Source organism: Hyla sarda, chromosome 1, assembly GCF_029499605.1.
Source record: "Hyla sarda isolate aHylSar1 chromosome 1, aHylSar1.hap1, whole genome shotgun sequence".
NCBI classification, from domain to species: Eukaryota; Metazoa; Chordata; class Amphibia; order Anura; family Hylidae; genus Hyla; species Hyla sarda.
Genome location: NC_079189.1, coordinates 512,326,891 through 512,346,285, shown reverse-complemented (window position 1 = coordinate 512,346,285; position 19,395 = coordinate 512,326,891). Strand labels below are relative to the sequence as shown.

Here is a 19,395-nt window from a genome sequence, read left to right as displayed (position 1 = left end):
CAGCCTATTGTTTCCCAGGTGCTAAATGAATACGGGAATGCGTGGTGACTGTGCTGACCGCTACATCTTTTTATGCTGCACTTTACGTAAATCATGGGTCGTAATGTCCGAGATATGTCTTGCAATCATTTACCTTGAACACTTTAGTACAACAAGTACAGGTAACCAGATATATCACAAACTTGGTGTTAAAATAAATGTATTGCCTTTTAAAAGGCAAGGTGAGGCAAGCGATAGATCGTCGGGTGACATTTAAAGGGGTACTCCGGTGGAAAACAATTTTTTTTTTAAATCAACTGGTGCCAGAAAGTTAAACAGATTTGTAAATTACATCTAATTTAAAAATCGTAATTGATCAGTACTTATCAGCTACTGTATGCTCCACAGGAAGTTCTTTTCTTTTTGGATTTCTTTTCTGTCTTACCACAGTGCTCTCTGCTGACACCTCTGTCCATGTCAGGAACTCTCCAGAGTAGGAGCAAATCCCCATAGCAAACCTATCCTGTTCCGGACAGTTCCTGACATGGACAGAGGTGTCAGCAGAGAGCACTGTGGTCAGACTGAAAAGAAATTCAAAAAGAAAAGAGCTTCCTCTGTAGTATACAGCAGCTGATAAGTACTTGCAGGACTGAGATTTTTAAATAGAAGTAATTTACAAATCTGTTTAACTTTTAGCAAAAAATGTCTTAGAACCTTTCCTGAAAGATTGCTCATCCTTCGCCTGTCACTGATTATGTGTGGCTAGTTTGAATGACTAAAAAAGTGTATGGTTGCACATACAAAATTCATTTTTTAACAGACTATAGCTCATTCAATCATCAATCTATGTCAATCTAATCTGTATGACTAATATAACTTTTTATTTTTTAGTCCAATAAGGCAATAAATCCCAAAAATCTGTATGTTCAATGATACATCTAATCTTAATCTAAATAACACCTATGGGGTGCAGCCTGGCAGCCATCTTGTGGGCACAGTGCAGAATCTGATCAGACTTACATGCCAGGCAGTCTGCGAATTTGGGTTAGTCATCACAGTCTTCTTTAGCTCCTCCAGTACAGGTTCTGATAATGAAGCTTGGGATTGCAGCAGCTGTTCGAACTGAATTTGCCTTAACAGCAGAAATAAGGATGCTTGGTCGGGGCAGGTTTGTAATCCCTGAAACATTAAAAACTTAGTAGTTACATAAAGAAAACATTTTAATTTTACATAATGAAATACTGCTGTCCATCTGTACTATTCACTGGAGTAACTTGTGTTAGCAGATGATGCAAAATTTATAGCCCAGATTTAAGTGAAAATGTCAACAAGGTATTACAGGCATTGTAATTCCAGACCCAAGAATACAAGGGAAAGATCCCTATGCTGAGGAATAGATATACAGTCAAGGCCGTAAATGTTGGCACCCCTGATATATTTTAAGAAAAGAAAGTATTTCTCACAGAAAAGGGTTGCAGTAACACGTTTTGTAGAGATGAGCGAACTTACAGTAAATTCGATTTGTCACGAACTTCTCGGCTCGGCAGTTGATGACTTATCCTGCATAAATTATTTCAACTTTCAGGTTCTCCGGTGGGCTGGAAAAGGTGGATACAGTCCTAGGAAAGATTCTCCTAGGACTGTATCCACCTTTTCCAGCCCACGGGAGCACCTGAAAGCTGAACTAATTTATGCAGGATAAGTCATCAACTGCCGAGCTGAGAAGTTCATGACGAATCAAATTTACTGTAAGTTCGCCCATCTCTAATGTTTTGCTATACACATGCTTATTCCCTTTGTGTGTATTGGAACTAAACCAAAAAAGGGAGGGGAAAAAAAGCTAATTGGACATAATGTCACACCAATCTCCAAAAATGGGCTGGACAAAATTATTGGCACCCTTAACTTAATATTTGGTTGCACACCCTTTGGAAAAAAAATAACTGAAATCAGTCGCTTCTTATAACCATCAATAAGCTTCTTACACCTCTCAGCCGGAATGTTGGACCACTGTTCCTTTGCAAACTGCTCCAGGTCTCTCTTATTGGAAGGGCGCCTTTCCCAACAGCAATTTTAAGATCTCTCCACAGGTGTTCAATGAGATTTAGATCTGGACTCATTGCTGGCCACTTCAGAACTCTCCAGCGCTTTGTTGTCATCCATTTCTGGGTGCTTTTTGACGTATGTTTGGGGTCATTGTCCTACTGGAAGACCCAAGATCTTGGACGCAAAAACAGCTTTCTGACACTGGGCTGTACAGTGCGACCCAAAATCCATTGGTAATCCTCAGATTTCATGATGCCTTGAACACATTCAAGGCACCCAGTGTCAGAGGCAGCAAAACAACCCCAAAACATCATTGAACCTCCACCATATTTCACTGTAGGTACAGTGTTCTTTTCCTTGTAGGCCTCATAACATTTTCAGTAAACAGTGGAATCATGTGCTTTACCAAACTGCTCTATCCTGGTCTCACCTGTCCACATGATGTTTTCGCACAAAGATTTTGGCTTACTCAAGTTCATTTTGACAAAATGTATTCTTGCTTTTTTATGTCTCTGTGTCAGCAGTGGGGTCCTCTTGAGTCCCCTGCCATAGCGTTTCATTTCATTTTAATGTCAACGGATAGTTTGCGCTGCCACTGATGCTCCGAATCTGTAGGATAGCTTACATATCTTTGGAACTTGTTTGGGGCTGCTTATCCACCATCCGGACTATCCTGCGTTGACAACTTTCATACATTTTTCTCTTCTGTCAACACCCAGGGAGATTAGCTACAGTGCCATGGGTGGCAAACTTCTTGATAATGTTGCGCACTGTGGACAAAGGCAAATCTAGATCTCTGGAGATGGACTTGTAACCTTGAGATTGTTGATATTTTTCTACAATCTTGGTTCTCAAGTCCTCAGACGGTTCTCTTCTGTTGTCCATGCTTAGTGTGGCACACACAGACACACAATGCAAAGACTAAGTGAACTTCTGTCCTTTTTATCTGCTTTCAGGTGTGATTTTTATATTGCCCACACCTGTTACTTGCCCCAAGTGACTTTAAAGAAGCATCACATGCTTGAAACAATTTTATAATTCCACAATTTTGAAAGGGTGCCAATCATTTTGTCCAGCCCATTTTTTTGAGTTTGGTGTGACATTATGTCCAAATTTCTTTTTTTCTCCCTTTTTTGGTTTAGTTCCAATACACACAAAGGGAATAAACATGTATATAGCAAAACATGTGTTATGGCAATCCTTTTCTGTGAGAAATACTTCATTTTCTAGAAAAATTTTAGGGGTGCCAACATTTACGGCCATGACTGTATCTACAGATGAAAAATCATAGAATATTGCAGAGTTTTGTAATACCTTTTATTTTATTGGACTAACAGTATTTTGTAGAGACAAGCTTTCAGAAGTCCTCCCTTTAACAAGTCTGACTCGATAAAGGGAGGACTCCCAAAAGCTTGTCTTTACAAAATACTGTTCGTCCGATATAAAAGCTATTGCAAGATTCTGCAACATTCTAGGGTTTTGCATCCGCATCACTGGACTAATATGGCTACTCCAAAGTAATATGTGTGTTCCTTTAATGGAGGAACAGTCCTAATGTTTAACTCAAGTTCTTCTTTGCTCCTGAAAGTATTGCTGTCAATAAAAAAAAAACTTTTGACATGTAACACAGACATGTTATAAGTTTTGATCGGTGCTGAAACCCCCATTGATCTCTAGAAATACTGTAGCATGCAGCTGTGCCCCTTACTCCCCATCTCACCACTTAATCAATTGCAGGAGATGGGCTCCAATATAAGTCTATGGAGCTTGTCTTCTGCAATAAGTAAGGTTAAGTGGCGAGCTGGGGAGTAAAGCGCACAGCTTCACACTTCTTCCGACTATATCTAGAGATCGTGAGTTTCTCAGTACCCTGACTGATCAAAACTTTTGACATGTCAGTAAGTGACAGTAATTCTTTAAATATATCTCCTTTTGACCTGTAAAACAGGTTTGCCTTAATAAATTTGCTATATTGCTTCAAATCCTATCTGTATATCAGCCCTTTGTTTATATATATACTTTCATGACTTGGTCCAATTCAGATCCAGAACATTATCTACATGTATCAAAAATAATGAAACATAAGGGGCTATTTACAGTATGTATTTTGCAAGCGGAATTCCCAAAAATTTGCGGAATCCGCTGAGAGACGTAAGGTTGTCTTTAAAGATGGTGCATTTACGAGCGCTGACTGAATCAATCATCTCTAGGCGGAGATTCCACAGTGTGAATAGGCCCTAAGTGTCCACAAAGGTACTGAATGCCTGAATTCTACTTAGAAAAAACTGAGGCACCAAATATATTTCATGACCTAATATATATATTGATTTATAAATCTTTAGTGTCTGCAGTTTTAAAAGCTTTAAAATTGTTTTCTCATTCTTTTAAAGTCCCCTTCTGTTATGGTTGATATATACAGGGATAGGGGGCAAAAGCTGTAGTTTGAGCTTTTTTTTAAATTTTGTTTTAGTCCTTTTTATTTTGGTTTTTACTTTACTTTTTTACCTTCAAATGTTTACAAAAGACCTTTGTGGCAATTTTAACATTATAGTATTTTTTTCTTTTAAAACCAATTCCCATTGTAACCGGGGCTGACAAAGGTGCCCTAGTTACAAGGGGAAGGAAGCCTCCTTACATAGCAGAGTTGATCTGGGTCTGCTAAGACCCAGAATTCCCTGCAGCTACCCTGTGATCACATGATCTCCAGGATGAAAGCATGATGGCTCTTGATGATCTGTGTACATATAGATCATTGAGTATGTAAAGACTGGGATCTTCCTTCTCTCTGCAGAGTCTGGCTGTCATTGACAGTCAGCTCTCTCCTGCATGATTTCTGTGCAGCTGCAGACCTTGTAAGGACATTCAGGAACATCTTTTCAGAATCATTTGCAGACCAGGAGGACGTTGAAGTCATTTGGAGGTCTGCAAGTGATTAAATAAATAGCAATTTTCTTTACAACTCTTTATAGGAACACATCTGGCTGTTTGATGGGGTGGATTTTAATGTGCTTTCAACTCCTATGTCATACACTGTTGCTCCAGGCCCTACACGAAGTATAAACCAGTATGTCTGTTTCATAAATGACAGGTTCTGTTTAAAGCAAAATGTATACTAAGACATACAGGTCCTACAAATCAAAACATTTTAACCTTCTTCCAGTGGGGCCTCACCAGCCAAAATTTCTGAATTTCAACAGTGGTCAATGACAAAAGTAATAAAACTTAACTCATGCTGTCAAATACCATGAATCATATGATCCCTTCTGTCAAACCTTTCTGCTCTTCCATTCCTCAACAACTAGGAGGCTTCATAGAATTTGGGATGATGCTACAGATCACCTCTTATTTTATAAACTGTTCTACAAGAGAAATCTGAAATTATATGTCAATGAAAATTATGCTTGAAAAAGTATAAGGTAGACAGGAAAGAGCAGTCGGTGATGTGTTTGATGCTTTTCAGTCAACAGATAATCAGTGAAGGGAGATTGTCAGCAACATAAAGATCCAGCTGATGAAAAAAAAAATATATATATATATCTATTATTAAATACATACAGAACACTGTACAGACATTACCTTCGTGCAAAGAGCCTCAGCTTCAGAAAACTTGTTCTGATCCTTCAGTGTAGAAGTAGCCTGACACAACGACCAGCTCTCCAGGGATTGGGCATAACTAGTAGGAAGTTTACTTGCTCTTTCAACTGTACATATAAAAAATACACATATAATAAAGTATATGGAATTGAATGATGATGCAAAAAAATCACAAGAAGCAGATATATGGAAATAAATATCTAAAATCAGTTCAAATGAAAAATAATAGATTAGAATATAGGTCTCAAATTAACTGATCTATGTCATGACATAACAGTAAGGACTGAGCATTGTGCTGTGATTGGCTAGTCAACTAAGAGAGAAAGCAACTGTGTGTGTACTACTGGCAAACAGGTCAGCCCTCGTCCTGTCCCCGAAATGGAGAAATAACTATGCACCATGGAGGGGCTCAATTACAGCAGTGAGGGCACTAAAATCCTTGTCACTACCCTGAAGGGATCATGTAATAAAACCATGCATGTTTAAAAAAATCTTTGAACAGTACAGGTATGCTTTAAGGTAAATTAAAAGGAATTCAGATAAAAATAGTCACTTGAATAAGGAACCTCTCACTTTCATGCCTGAACTCTTGGCAGCATGAAACACAAACAAGAATCCCTATCACAACCATCTATGCGTCACTACGGACTGCTGTGCCTTTTCAGAGGAATCATAGATGTAACTGAGTCATAAAGCCAGCCCTCCAGCCCTGTTGGACAAATCTTCCCCCAAATGCAAATATAGATGTATCCAACAGGGCCAGCAATCCACCTTAATGACTCAGCCCCGTTCCTGGCCAAACATACAGCCATAATTACTGTGCAATGACAACGTCATTCAGAGTGTATCCCAGACGGTTGTGATAAGGAGCCCTGACAATATCTCATGCTGTCCATGGTTCGGGCATGGAACTAGTGACAGGTTACCTTTAAAACACCATATTTCTATTGGCTTTCTTCAGGATGTAAGTTGTACTAAATCATCAAACCATCCAAATGTATCCACATTTAATCCAAACTAGAAATCTAGAACATCAGTCTATTACCTAGAAGTCCAGCTTACAGCAGAACAGATGTATATAATTATTTAGTATTCTATGTTGTTAGTATTAGTCTTGTGACAAGCCTTCAGGCTGGATTGATATCAAATTCTGGTGTGTTTTTTGCAGTCCATTTTTACAGATATCAGCTTGACTGACAAAGCGTTATAGCTTTCAAGCAAGTAATTTTGAAGCCACGAATTAACATGAGTTTATAGCTCTGAAAGACATGAATGCTTGCTCTTAGTAAGCAGATTAATGCCATCACTGCCTTTTTTCCCTTTGAGAGAATAACTTACTATGGAGGCTGATGAAGTGTGACTATCTGAAGTGATGGAAAGTGAACAATATCTGAATACATTTACTTATTGTGGGGGAGAGTTATCAATATTGTCAGTAGATGCATGAATTTTGAGTTTGGAAAATATAGCAAATGGAAACAATATATATTGGCCTGTCAGTTGCAGCACAAATGTGTACATTTTAAGAGAATGGTTAACCCTTCAATTCCTGAAGCAGATACACACTAATGGTACAGCAGGTACACATTCATTTTAGTCCTATTGTCATTCAAGTTTTAGATTTTTCTGGTCAGAATATACAGAGATATATATGTAGCTAGTTATGTCCATTGTGGATGTTTATTTCTACATAACATGGTCAGAAATCTGCATGGAAATTACTGTGTATATTGCATATCGTGAATGAGAAAAGGAAGACTCGGCGACTCACGAAAGCTGCAGAAACTAATTATCTTAATTCCAAGAGTAGAGACGGGACACACATCATAGCTGGGGAGGGTAAGGAAGGAGGCAGGGGGTGCTGGTTGAACTGCACGGTTTCGTGAGTTGCTGAAAAGTACATATCTATATACAGTAACTTACATGTGAGTGAGTACTTCTCTCTGTAAAAACAGTGTTAAAAGGGGTAATCTGGGGAATTGAGCTTATCAGACACTTATCCCCTAGCATGGCGTTCACTAGAGCTTCACAGGGGACAGTGACTTTAAACACTGTTATACAGGCTGTGCACTCAATGCTTTACATTGTAGGAGAGGGTCATTTCTTCAGTGTTGTCACATGAAAAGATATTTTATAAAAATGTGAGGCGTGTACTCTGTAAAATATTGTTATTTGAAATACTGAAGTTATACTCTTTATGATGAAATCATTAAGTATCTACACTATTCTTGTATTTTGTGAATGCTGGGTAATGTGGGCACAATACATGTATATAAATATTCCATCGCCCAGACATATATTCCCTGAGGATTCCATCACTATAGGTAGAAGAAATGCGTAGGAAGGTCAGGCTATTCAGGATATAGGACGTATAGGTGCCAGTACGAGGCCGTTATTTTAAGGGCGAAGCAACACTTGCCAAGAAGGGTATATAAAGGGGTAATAGGCAGGAAGAGCAAAGCTAAGTTTTGACTTGTTTTTTTTCAGCCTCCAAAAAAACGCCATAAAAAATGCCAGAAAAAAAAAAAACACGCATTTGGTGTTTTTTTTCTTGCGTTTTTGTCTCCGAGTAGAAAGTGCATTTTTGGCCCCTTTGGCATTTTTTTATTTTTTATTTGTACCAAAAAAAATAAAATAAAAAAAAAAGGGATGCAGTAGGGATGGAAAAAATTGCATTGAACAAAATTTATGTTTTTTATAACAAAATTTTTAGTAACTTTTAACCACTTTCCGCTATTGGACGTATGCATACGTCCAGGCGAACTACACGTTTGCGCAAATGGACGTATGCATACGTCCAAGCGATCTCCTGCTCTGCCGCGGGCAGCGCAGGAGATCGCCAGCGGGGCTCAGCTGTCAATCACAGCCGGAGTCCCACCACAGCTGCCGGGGCCGCGATCGCGCCGGTCCCGGCAGCATTAATCCCATAGATGCCGTGATCAGTTCTGATCACGGCATCTATGGTGTTTGCAGGGGGAGCGCTCTCCCCCTGCCCACCAACGGCGGCGCCGCGATAAAATAAGGGAGATAGAGGGTTCCAAGACACCCTCGATCCCCCTTGAAGAGATAGGAGTGAGGGGGGTGCCACCCCTCCTATCCCTGCTATTGATCGGCCGAGCGACCGACCAATAGCAGACTGGGGGTGGGGGTTAAAGTTCGGTTCCCCCCGCTATGCCCACCCATCGGTGTCCGGGCACAGCGGGGGGGAACCGTGTAGTAGCGGCAGCGGTCACTTACCCGGCGGCGGAGCTCCAGATGACGGCGGCGGCTGTGATCATGGCGGCGGTGGAGGTGAGTATGGCGCCGCGTGTCCGGGAGTCTGTTGCCTAGCAACATCTGCAGGGCGACAGTTTGGAGAGTGGTCTCTAAACTGTGGCCCTCCAGATGTTGCAAAACTACAACTCCCACCATGCCTTGACAGCTGTTTGCTGTGTTGGCATGCTGGGAGTTGTAGTTTTGCAAGATTTAGAGGGGTTCAGGCTAGAGATCACTGACAGTGGTCTCTAAACTGTAGCCCTCCAGATGTTACAAAACTACAACTCCCAGCATGCCCAGAGTTTGCTGTCTTAGCATGCTGAGATTTGTAGTTTTGCAACATCTGGAGGGCCACAGTTTAGAGACCATTGTCAGTGATCTCTAGCCTGGAGCCCTCTAAATCTTGCAAAACTACAACTCCCAGCATTCAGGAACAGCAAAAGGCTGTCTCGGCATGCTGGGAGTTGTACTTGCGTGCCTCCAGCTATTGCATAACTACATCTCCCAGCATTCCCTTTGGCAATCAGTACATGCTGAGAGTTGTAGTTCTGCAACAGCTGGAGGCACACTGGTTGGGAAATACCGAGTTAGGTAATAGGTTCTATTACCTAACACAGTATTTTCCAACCAGTGTGCCTCCAGCTGTTGCAAAACTACAACTCCAGCATGCACGTTGTCAGAGCATGCTGGGAGTTGTAGTTTTGCCCCCCCCCCCCCCCTCCCATGTGAATGTACAGGTTACATTCACACTGGCGGTGGATTACAGTGAGTTCCCCGCTTCAAGTTTGAGCTGCGGCAAATTTTCCGCCGCAGCTCAAACTCCTAGCGGGAGACTCAGTGTAATCCGCCGTCAGTGTGAATGTAACCTAAAAACACTACACTACACTAACATAAAATAAAGAGTAAAACACTACATATACACAGGTACACTGCCCCCACTACCACCCCCCCTTCCCCCCCCAATAAAAATGAAAAACGTATCCTACAGCAGTGTTTCCAAAACGGAGCCTCCAGCTGTTGCAAAAAAAAGACTCCCAGCATTTCCGGACAACCATTGACTGTCCAAGCATGCTGGGAGTTTTGCAACAGCTGGAGGCACCCTGTTTGGGAATCACTGGCTTAGAATACCCCTATGTCCACCCCTATGCAAATCCCTAATTTAGGCCTCAAATGCGCATGGCGCTCTTATTTGGAGCCCTGTCATATTTCAAGGCAACAGTTTAGGGCCACATATGGGGTATCACCGTACTCGGGAGAAATTGCCTAACATATTTTGGGGGGCTTTTTCTCCTTTTACCTTTTATGAAAAGGTAAAGTTGGGGTCTACACCAGCATGTTAGTGTAAAAAAAAACATTTTTGTACACTAACATACTGGTGTTGCCCCATACTTTTAAATTTCACAAGTGGTAAAAGAAAAAAAGCCTCCAAAATTTGTAAGGCAATTTCTCCTGAGTACGGAGATACCCCATATGTGGGCGCAAAGTGTTCTGCGGGCGCACAACAAGGCTCAGAAGGGAGAGTGCACCATGTAAATTTGAGGTCTAAATTGGTGATTTGCACAGGGGTGGCTGATTTTACAGTGGCGCAAAACAATAAATACCCACATGTGACCCCATTTTGGAAACTACACCCCTCACGGAATGTAATAAGGGGTACAGTGAGCATTTACACCCCACAGGTGTCTGACAGATCTTTGAAACAGGGGTCTGTGAAAATGAAAAATAAAATTTTTAATTTGCACAGCCCACTGTTCCAAAGATACGTCAAATGCCAGTGGGGTGTAAATTCTCACTGCACCCCTTATTACATTCCGTGAGGGGTGTAGTTTTAAAAATGGGGTCACATGTGGGGGGGGTCCACTGTTCTGGCACCACGGGGGGCTTTGTAAATGCACATGGCCAAATTCTCTCTCCAAAAGCTCAATGATGCTCCTTCTCTTTTGAGCATTGTAGTTCGCCCCCAGTGCACTTCACGTCCACTTATGGGGTATTTCCATACTCAGAAGAGATGGGGTTACAAATTTTGGGGGGTATTTTCTGCTATTATCCCTTGTAAAAATTTAAAATTTGGGGGAAAACAAGCATTTTAGTGTAAAAAAAAATAATTTTTTTTTACATATGCAAAAGTCGTTAAACACCTGTGGGGTATTAAGGTTCACTTTACCCCTTGTTACCTTCCCCAAGGGGTCTAGTTTCCAAAATTGTATGCCATGTGTTTTTTTTTTGCTGTCCTGGCACCATAGGGGCTTCCTAAATGCGGCATGCCCCCAGAGCAAAATTTGCTTCCAAAAAGCCAAATGTGACTCCTTCTCTTCTGAGACCTGTAGTGCACCAGCAGAGCACTTTTCATCCCCATATGGGGTGTTTTCTGAATTGGGAGAAATTGGACTTCAAATTTTGGGGGGTATTTTCTGCTATTACCTTTTTTAAAAATGTAAAATTTTTGCTAAAGCAAGCATTTTTGGTAAAAAAAAATAATATTTTTTTTTACATATGCAAAAGTCGTGAAACACCTGTGGGGTATTAAGGTTCACTTGATCCCTTGTTACGTTCCTCAAGGGGTCTAGTTTCCAAAATGGTATGCCATGTGTTTTTTTTTTTGCTGTCCTTGCACCATAGGGGCTTCCTAAATGCGACATGCCCCCCGAGCAAAATTTGCTCTCAAAAAGCCAAATATGACTCCTTCTCTTCTGAGCATTGTAGTTTGCCCGTAGTGCACTTCAGGTCAACTTATGGGGTACCTCCATACTCAGAAGAGATGGGGTTACACATTTTGGGGGGTATTTTCTGCTATTAACCCTTGCAAAAATGTGAAATTTGGGGGGAGACACACATTTTAGTGAAAAAAAATGTTTTTTTAACATATGCAAAAATCGTGAAACACCTGTGGGGTATTAAGGCTCACTTAATTCCTTGTTACGTTCCTCAAGGGGTCTAGTTTCCAAAATGGTATGCCATGTGTTTTTTTTTTTTTTTTTGCTGTTTTGGCACCATAGGGGCTTCCTAAATGCAACATGCCCCCCAAAAACCATTTCAGAAAAACATACTCTCCAAAATCCCCTTGTCGCTCCTTCCCTTCTGAGCCCTCTACTGCGCCCGCCGAACAATTTACATAGACATATGAGGTATGTGCTTACTCAAGAGAAATTGGGCTACAAATTAAAGTATAAACTTTATCCTTTTACCTCTTGAAAAAATTCAAAAATTGGGTCTACAAGAACATGCAAGTGTAAAAAATGAAGATTTTGAATTTTCTCCTTCACTTTGCTGCTTTTCCTGTGAAACACCTAAAGGGTTAAAACACTTACTGAATGTCATTTTGAATACTTTGGGGGGTGCAGTTTTTATAATGGGGCCATTTATGGGGTATTTCTAATATGAAGACCCTTCAAATCCACTTCAAACCTGAACTGGTCCATCAAAAATAGCGAGTTTGAAAATTTTGTGAAAAATTGTAAAATTGCTGCTGAACTTTGAAGCCCTATGGTGTCTTCCAAAAGTAAAAACATGTCAATTTTATGATGAAAATATAAAGTAGACATATTGTATATGTGAATCCAAAAAAAAAAAATATTTGGAATATCCATTTTCCTTTCAAGCAGAGAGCTTCAAAGTTAGAAAAATGCAAAATTTTCAATTTTTTTCATAAAATTTGGGGATTTTTCACCAAGAAAGGATGCAAGTTACCACTAAAATTTACCACTATGTTAAAGTAGAATATGTCACGAAAAAACAAACAAACAATCTCGGAATCAGATTTATAAGTAAAAGCATTCCAGAGTTATTAATGTTTAAAGTGACAGTGGCCAGATGTGCAAAAAAGGGCTGCATCCTAGAGGTGAAAATGGGCTGTGCCCTTAAGGGGTTCAACACGGATCTGTTAATGTGGGCAGTCAGGGACCTAAAAATGTAGCCAACAATAATAAAAATGTAGAAAGGGGCCATTTAAATGTAAGAATAATATATTTTTTATAATTAATTTTGATAAACTTTTTATTAGTAATGTATTTAATGTGCTTAATAAAGTGTTTTTAATATTTTTTCTTTATTTTTTAAATTTTTTAGGTAGTACTACTACTCCCAACATGGAACAGACTGTTCAATTATGGCAGTAGTAGTACCTGTACTAATAAGACAGATCGCAGTGGGTGTCACTCCTGACACCTGAAGCGATTGTCCCTTCTATTGCAGAGATGCGGAGCGGCTTTCTCATACGTTCGCATCTCTGAATAGATTAGAAATTCACATCACTGATCACATTTTTTCCGCTCAGAGTGATTATTGGCTGGATGGTGGCAGCCAATCACCGCTCTCAGATTGAAATATTAATCAGTGATGCGAATTTATATTCACATCACTGGCCGGCTGGAGTACAGTGCAGAGATGCAGAGGGCGGGAGAAAGCCGCTCCGCATCTCAGAAGGATAATCGCAGCGGATGTTCCATGCTGGGAGTAGTAGTACTACGTAAAAATGTAAAAACTAAAGTGAAAAAGTGAAAAAAAGTTAAAAACACACACGCTTTATTAAACACATTATTAAAATACACTACTAATAAAAAGTTTGACAAAATTAATTATAAAAAAAATATATAATTTTTAAATTTAAATGGCTCCTTTCTAAAAAAATTTATGCTGCCGGCTACATTTTTAGTTCCCTACTTGCCCACAGAAATCGATCACTGTTTAAAAATTTAGTTATAAAAAATATACATTTCATTAAATATAATTTTTTCCATCCCTACTGTATCTTTTTTTTTTTCTTTTTTAATGGTACCCTAGGAAATGGAGGTATCTCAATCATTTTTTTGGTTGCTTAAGTCCAAAAATAAAGAATAAAAAACTGACTGCAAAAATGCCAAAGTTAAAACCCACGTGGCGTTTTTCTTGGAGTTTTTTTTTACTCCCACAGACTTCTATGGGAGAAAAACGCCACGATTTCAGAGAAAGAAAACGCCATAGGCTCAACATGCTGCGATTTTAAAATTTTTTGGAAAACGTCAAAAAGGAGTGAAAAAACGCCAAACTGAAAGACGCAAAGTGGAAAAGGAATTTTGCAATTTCTCATTGATTTACAGCTCACATCTGGCCGCAGCCATGGGGCCGTTTTGGCGTTTTTTTGGGCAAAACTCACACAAAAAAACTCAATTCGAAACTTAGCCTCAGACAAACCATTCCCCTCCACCTCTCTTTAAAACGAACTTTTGAGAGGACCTGCGGGCAACTCAAAAAATTGAATTTTCACTGTCATTAAATAGTATAGATCACACCCAGATCACACACCTTTTTTTTTAATTGTAATTTTTTTTATTTAAAAATTGGAGTTTTTTTTTTAAATTTTTTTATTGAATATCTGATTGCTAGAGCCCTTACTAATAATCCCTGAGAATCTCCTAAGAATGGAGGGTCCAGTGTCCCGCTGGTCCAGCATAGCAGCAGTCAGACAGGTGTGCTGTTGCACCATTCAATACTGTGCGCCTGACGAAAATGTGCAGAACTTATCTCATATGTCCTGTAGCTTTTTACTAGTCTTGCCACTAGCATTGCTAGTTAAAGGGGTTGTCAAGGTTTTTTTTCTAGAAGTGCCCCCAGGTGCTGCCAAAAAAAAAAAAACAACTGCCAAGCAAACACTGTTTTTTATGTAAGGTTTGTAATGCCTCAAAAGCAAGAAGAAGCGGAGAGAAATGAGGGCTGGGTGCTGTCAGAATGATGGGGGGGGGGGGGGGGGGTTCAGGGCTTATTAATCAAATAAAATAAAATAAAGTTCTTCCCTGGATAACCCCATTAAACAAAAGAAATATGTACATATTCTTATAAGAAATTGGCATAATTGGCTATAAACTGACTATGAAAGCTGCTTAATGTTGGGTTCTCACTCCCAGATTTATTCTTGGACCCCATGTATTGACAACTGGCCAGCTTTATGAATCTGCAGGGTCTAAGAGTGGGCACTTACTTTTAGATTTCACAGATGCTACAAACACTATATCACGCTCAGGGCCATTAGCAGGAGTCTTATTAATGTAGGAAGCAGTAGTTTCCACTTGACAGGCAGCCATTATTCCAGTCCATACTGCAGGGTTCTCTGAATAAAATACAATTTAAAAGTGTGAATTACTGAAATATACAGAACAAAAAAAAAAAAAACTCAGACCTGAAATAGATTAATAGAACATACATACATTAGACTTCTAACAAATGTTTAACATTTAACATTCTTTTATATAAGAGATAAATAGTAAAATCATGTAGTTTTTCTAAGATGCAACCTGTTTATGCTGGCTGGTGATATGGTAATTTATATATATATATATATATATATATATATATATATATTTATATATATAAAACGTGTAATAATAATTTACTTTTGTGTATTTCATTTATATTCCTTGCCTTGTGTCCCATCATCTCCCAGTGTGCTTATTATGTGTTTGGCTGCTCTTTGTGCTTCCCTCCCCCATTCCTCTTCATATGCTTTCTTTCAAATGCATTCTACTCTTTGAATTACGCGCCTTAATACTAATGAAGTCCAGATGTCTTTAGAACATGTGGCAGACTATGGCAGCTTTTTGTGTCAAGTGACTTTTAATGTAGGCTTAAAGATATCCTTCCATTTGTTAAAATCAAACCTTGTAATGTATGAGGTGTTGTCCTGGTGCTATGTGACTATGAGAATAAAGGTTTTGGCTCTCAGAGAGAGAGAGAGAATAAGCATCCCTACCAAAATGTAACTGTGTCTCTTTTGTTTTATATGAATGCCTTTGGTGATTGTATGACAGCTCACAGACAAATATGAGGACGCCAGGAATATAACTATAACATTTGGGGGATCGTCCGGGATACCAATTGCATTTATAGGGGTGATCGATAAGGAAATCCAATATGGTAGGCCAGGAATTGCACAAAGTGTACAGGTAAGGCTATTGCTTACAAATGTGTCTTCCTGCTAGATCATGTTGATTGTCTCTATGTAACTCAATGGAATAAGAAAAAGTCCTTGTTTGTGATGCGGTGTATGCGTGAGATGAGTGTATGTCCCTGATGTTCATATGTGTGTAATGTGTTTGGTATCCATGCTTTGGTGGAAAATTAAGGAATGAATGAGCAGTCAAAGGGTGCAGTAGTGAAGGTATGGCATTATTAGTGAGGAGTCCCAGTGCACAATAGTTATGAAAGAGAGGGTGTAGCAGTTATACCGGAACTTAGGCTGGTGGATATTAAACATATCGGAAATTCTGTTTGGCGGCTATTAAACATATCAGGACTTCTGTTCGGCAAATATTGAGCATATCAGGCCTTATGTTTTGCGGGTATGAAGGAGATTACTTACTAATTGTAGTGTGAAAACACAGTGGTGGGTAATCAGGTATTTAAATAACATAATGGGTCTGATTACCGGGACTGTATTTGGCGGGGGCTGTAGAGAGTACCAGGACTTTGTACGGCAGAGGCCTCTACTGTTACGGGACTTTGTCTGGTGGGTAGCAGTAGCCATGGTAGGACTTAACGTCTAGTGGGCAATTACATGTATTACCATAAAGAGTGCAAAGCATGGTGGGTAATAGAATATATATTGTGTTAAAACCTATAACACCTTGTGAATAATTGAATATTAAGGTAAGACATCCTGTGTGGTCTAGTGGATATTCAGTTATTGAAAGTAAGGTGCGGGACAAGTTTGGTGGATATATATAAGTCTATAATAGGAGCCTGATCAACTCCTACATTTTGAAAGCCGCAAGTGTGTATGGCTTCAAGAGTGTCTGTGGAGGCAGACAAGCCCACTCGAGGAGAGGGGGCAGGGACTGCTGCACAGGTTGGGAAATTAGTGACTGGGCTGTAGGAAAGCTTGCAAGAATGCCAAGGGAAGGATGTGCGAGTTTACAAAGATGGGAAACATACAGAGATTGTAATGAATAAACTGTATGTGAAAGAGAAAGCTGAGGCATGGATACATGTGGATGTGTGTGTGTGGGAAGGGATGAAAGGAAGGTATGATGGGAGTTGTAGTACCCTCAAATTTCAAAACTCTGTGTTGTAAACTAAGTTGCTAAGTAGCTATATTATACTAAGAGTGTACACTGGCACTAAAGTCCATGAGCCGATATCGTCAGAGAGATAAGTTTCTTGACACAAACAGTTATATGGAATGGCTGTATGGCTAGTCGTGTACAGTTCATGTAAAAGTAAACTTCCAGCAAGAAATTCAGGAAAATAATGGAGCACTCACCCCAATCAAGTAGTTTCAACAGATGCGTTTATTTCATGCTTGACATCACACGACACGGAGCGAGACATACAGGTGCGGACACGAGGCAGGGGCTGACAGACAAATGGAGGAGCGACAATTGTTTCACGCCATATCCGTGCTTCCTCTGGCTCCAAACGTTTGGGGCCAGAGGAAGCGCTGATATGGCGTGAAACAATTGTCGCTCCACCGTTTGTCTGTCAGTCCCTGCCTCGTGTCCGCACCTGTATGTCTCGCTCCGTATCTTGTCAAGCATGAAATAAACACATCTGTTGAAGATACTTGATTGGGGTGAGTGCTCCATTATTTTCTTGAATTTCTTAGTTGCTAAGTAGGTTTGCCCAATTATCTCCCAAAGAATGTTCCTTAGTGGTATTGGATATAGTAGCTTGAGTAGACAAATAACTGTGCATTTTGTTGTTGAGAAAGCTAGTAAGTTAGTCCAAAAGTTAATGATATATACAAGTGATAAGACAAGTAAAAGAGAAGCAGATTGCTATTAGTAGCTGAATAGGGTTAAGGAGAAAAAAAATGGAGGTGTGGTTAAAATACTAGAGAAAGAAAATGGAGAATCAATGTTTTGATGGAAAAGCATGTGGTGAGTGAAGAATGGACTATAGAATGTCTAAGGCAGTTGACAGTTTGAAATATACTGATGGTTGATGGACAGAAGTATTCATATACAGCAGTGTTATATACAGTATTCATATACAGCAGTGTGAGTTGAATGAAGAGAGCCTTTGTTTCAGGGTTGAGATGATAACTTCCAGATGTTTGAATGGGGGTAGTTGTTTTTCCAATGGTGGAGGCAAAAGTAAAGAAGATCATGAGGAGTGCTTAGTACTATGGAATGCAGAGGGCTTGGTAGGTCTCTAGGAAAGCTGTGTGATATATGGTGGTTACTTTGATTTTGTATATGTAGTTATATGATGACGTTCATAGGATGGTTCTTATAATATAATACATGTTGTATATACGTGATGTGTATTAATGAATCAGGAATACATGGAATATAACCAGTGAATGTTTTCTGTGTAAAGCTGTTTATGTAAGTGTTTGTGTTGTAATGGATCCTTTTAGATTGGTAAAGAACAAAAGAAAAGCAATTAATTGAACCTATTTGATAATATTTAATTAATGTCCAAATAAATTTTGTTTTCACAGTTGTGCAGGATGGATGTAAAAAATGAAGTGTATCAGGAAATGCGATTGTCTGATTATATTATAGGAGACGCGGACACCTCGCTGGAACGAGCGAGCAGAGCTGCGAACCAGCAGCTCCCTGTGTCACAGCAGGTTGTGCGAGACCCCCCTTTAATAACAGGAAACCGCGGACTGGACCGGTTATCCTGGGCAACTTGTTGTTCCTAGGGACAGAATTGTTTTTCTTTACAGGTGTTTTCTATGGCTCCTTTTTCCTTACAGGATTATTAGGGAAAGTCCTGCCCTGTTTACAGCTGGACCCAATATATATGGAACCCACTATTTATTGTCTATATTTATGACATTATAATTAGATATATTCTTTGTGGTGTCTATTTGACCAATTCTTATACCTCCCTGATAACGCCAATTTAATTATTGGCAGAAGCGCGTCGGCGGTTAAATTGGTGGGAGTATTTGATGTTTAGGAGACCTGGTTGAGCTGGCAAGGCCAAGCAGAGCTCGCCTGGGTTATACTATTCACATCAACGACATCCCTTGTCATATTGTTGTTTGTGGTGATTGACTACACAAGTACACTTACCCCTATAGATGTTTTAAACTGTTTTGATTAAAAGCTATGTTTTAGACACACCCTAGACACATTATTGGTGTTCTTATAGTTCTGATTATATTATAGAAGTAACAAGAGAAGAAGTTTGGCCAAGAAAAATAAAATAAGATATAAAAAAAAGTAATCACTATTTAATTGATAAATATTACCTAAGCATTTAAAGGCAGCTAATGAGTAATTGATTATAACCAATGCGCATTGAAGGTGATTTTTCCTACTTTTGAAAGAGCTCTGTATATTTTTGATTCTTTTACATTTTTGGTGAGAATGTGTGTTGGGCCATGTGTGTTGTACCTTGAGTATTTGTACATGTCAGTATTGTTACATGTTACTTGTGTATTGTATGTCTTCATGTAACGTGACACAGGAATCCAGTCAGTTACTAGACATTCAAGCGTTATTGATGACAACAAAAACCCAGATAGGGAGAATGACAGCCTTCTTCTCCTGAAACACAAATCACATTAGACTTCAAGGAAATCTATATCTACTGTTT

The 19,395-nt window shown here is 39.5% G+C and overlaps 1 protein-coding gene across 5 annotated transcripts in view; it reads right to left on the bottom strand.

Annotated features, from left to right (window-relative positions):
* Positions 1-19,395, bottom strand: part of SKIC3 (SKI3 subunit of superkiller complex) — a 187,803-nt gene that overhangs the window by 28,813 nt on the left and 139,595 nt on the right. For all 5 annotated transcript variants that reach the window (XM_056537805.1, XM_056537815.1, XM_056537796.1 and 2 more), the window contains 3 exons: positions 14,828-14,956; positions 5,602-5,726; positions 1,000-1,158 (listed from right to left, as the gene is read on the bottom strand). In XM_056537805.1, coding sequence (XP_056393780.1) covers positions 1,000-1,158; positions 5,602-5,726; positions 14,828-14,956 — 413 coding nt within the window. The remainder of the gene's footprint in view (positions 1-999; positions 1,159-5,601; positions 5,727-14,827; positions 14,957-19,395) is intronic.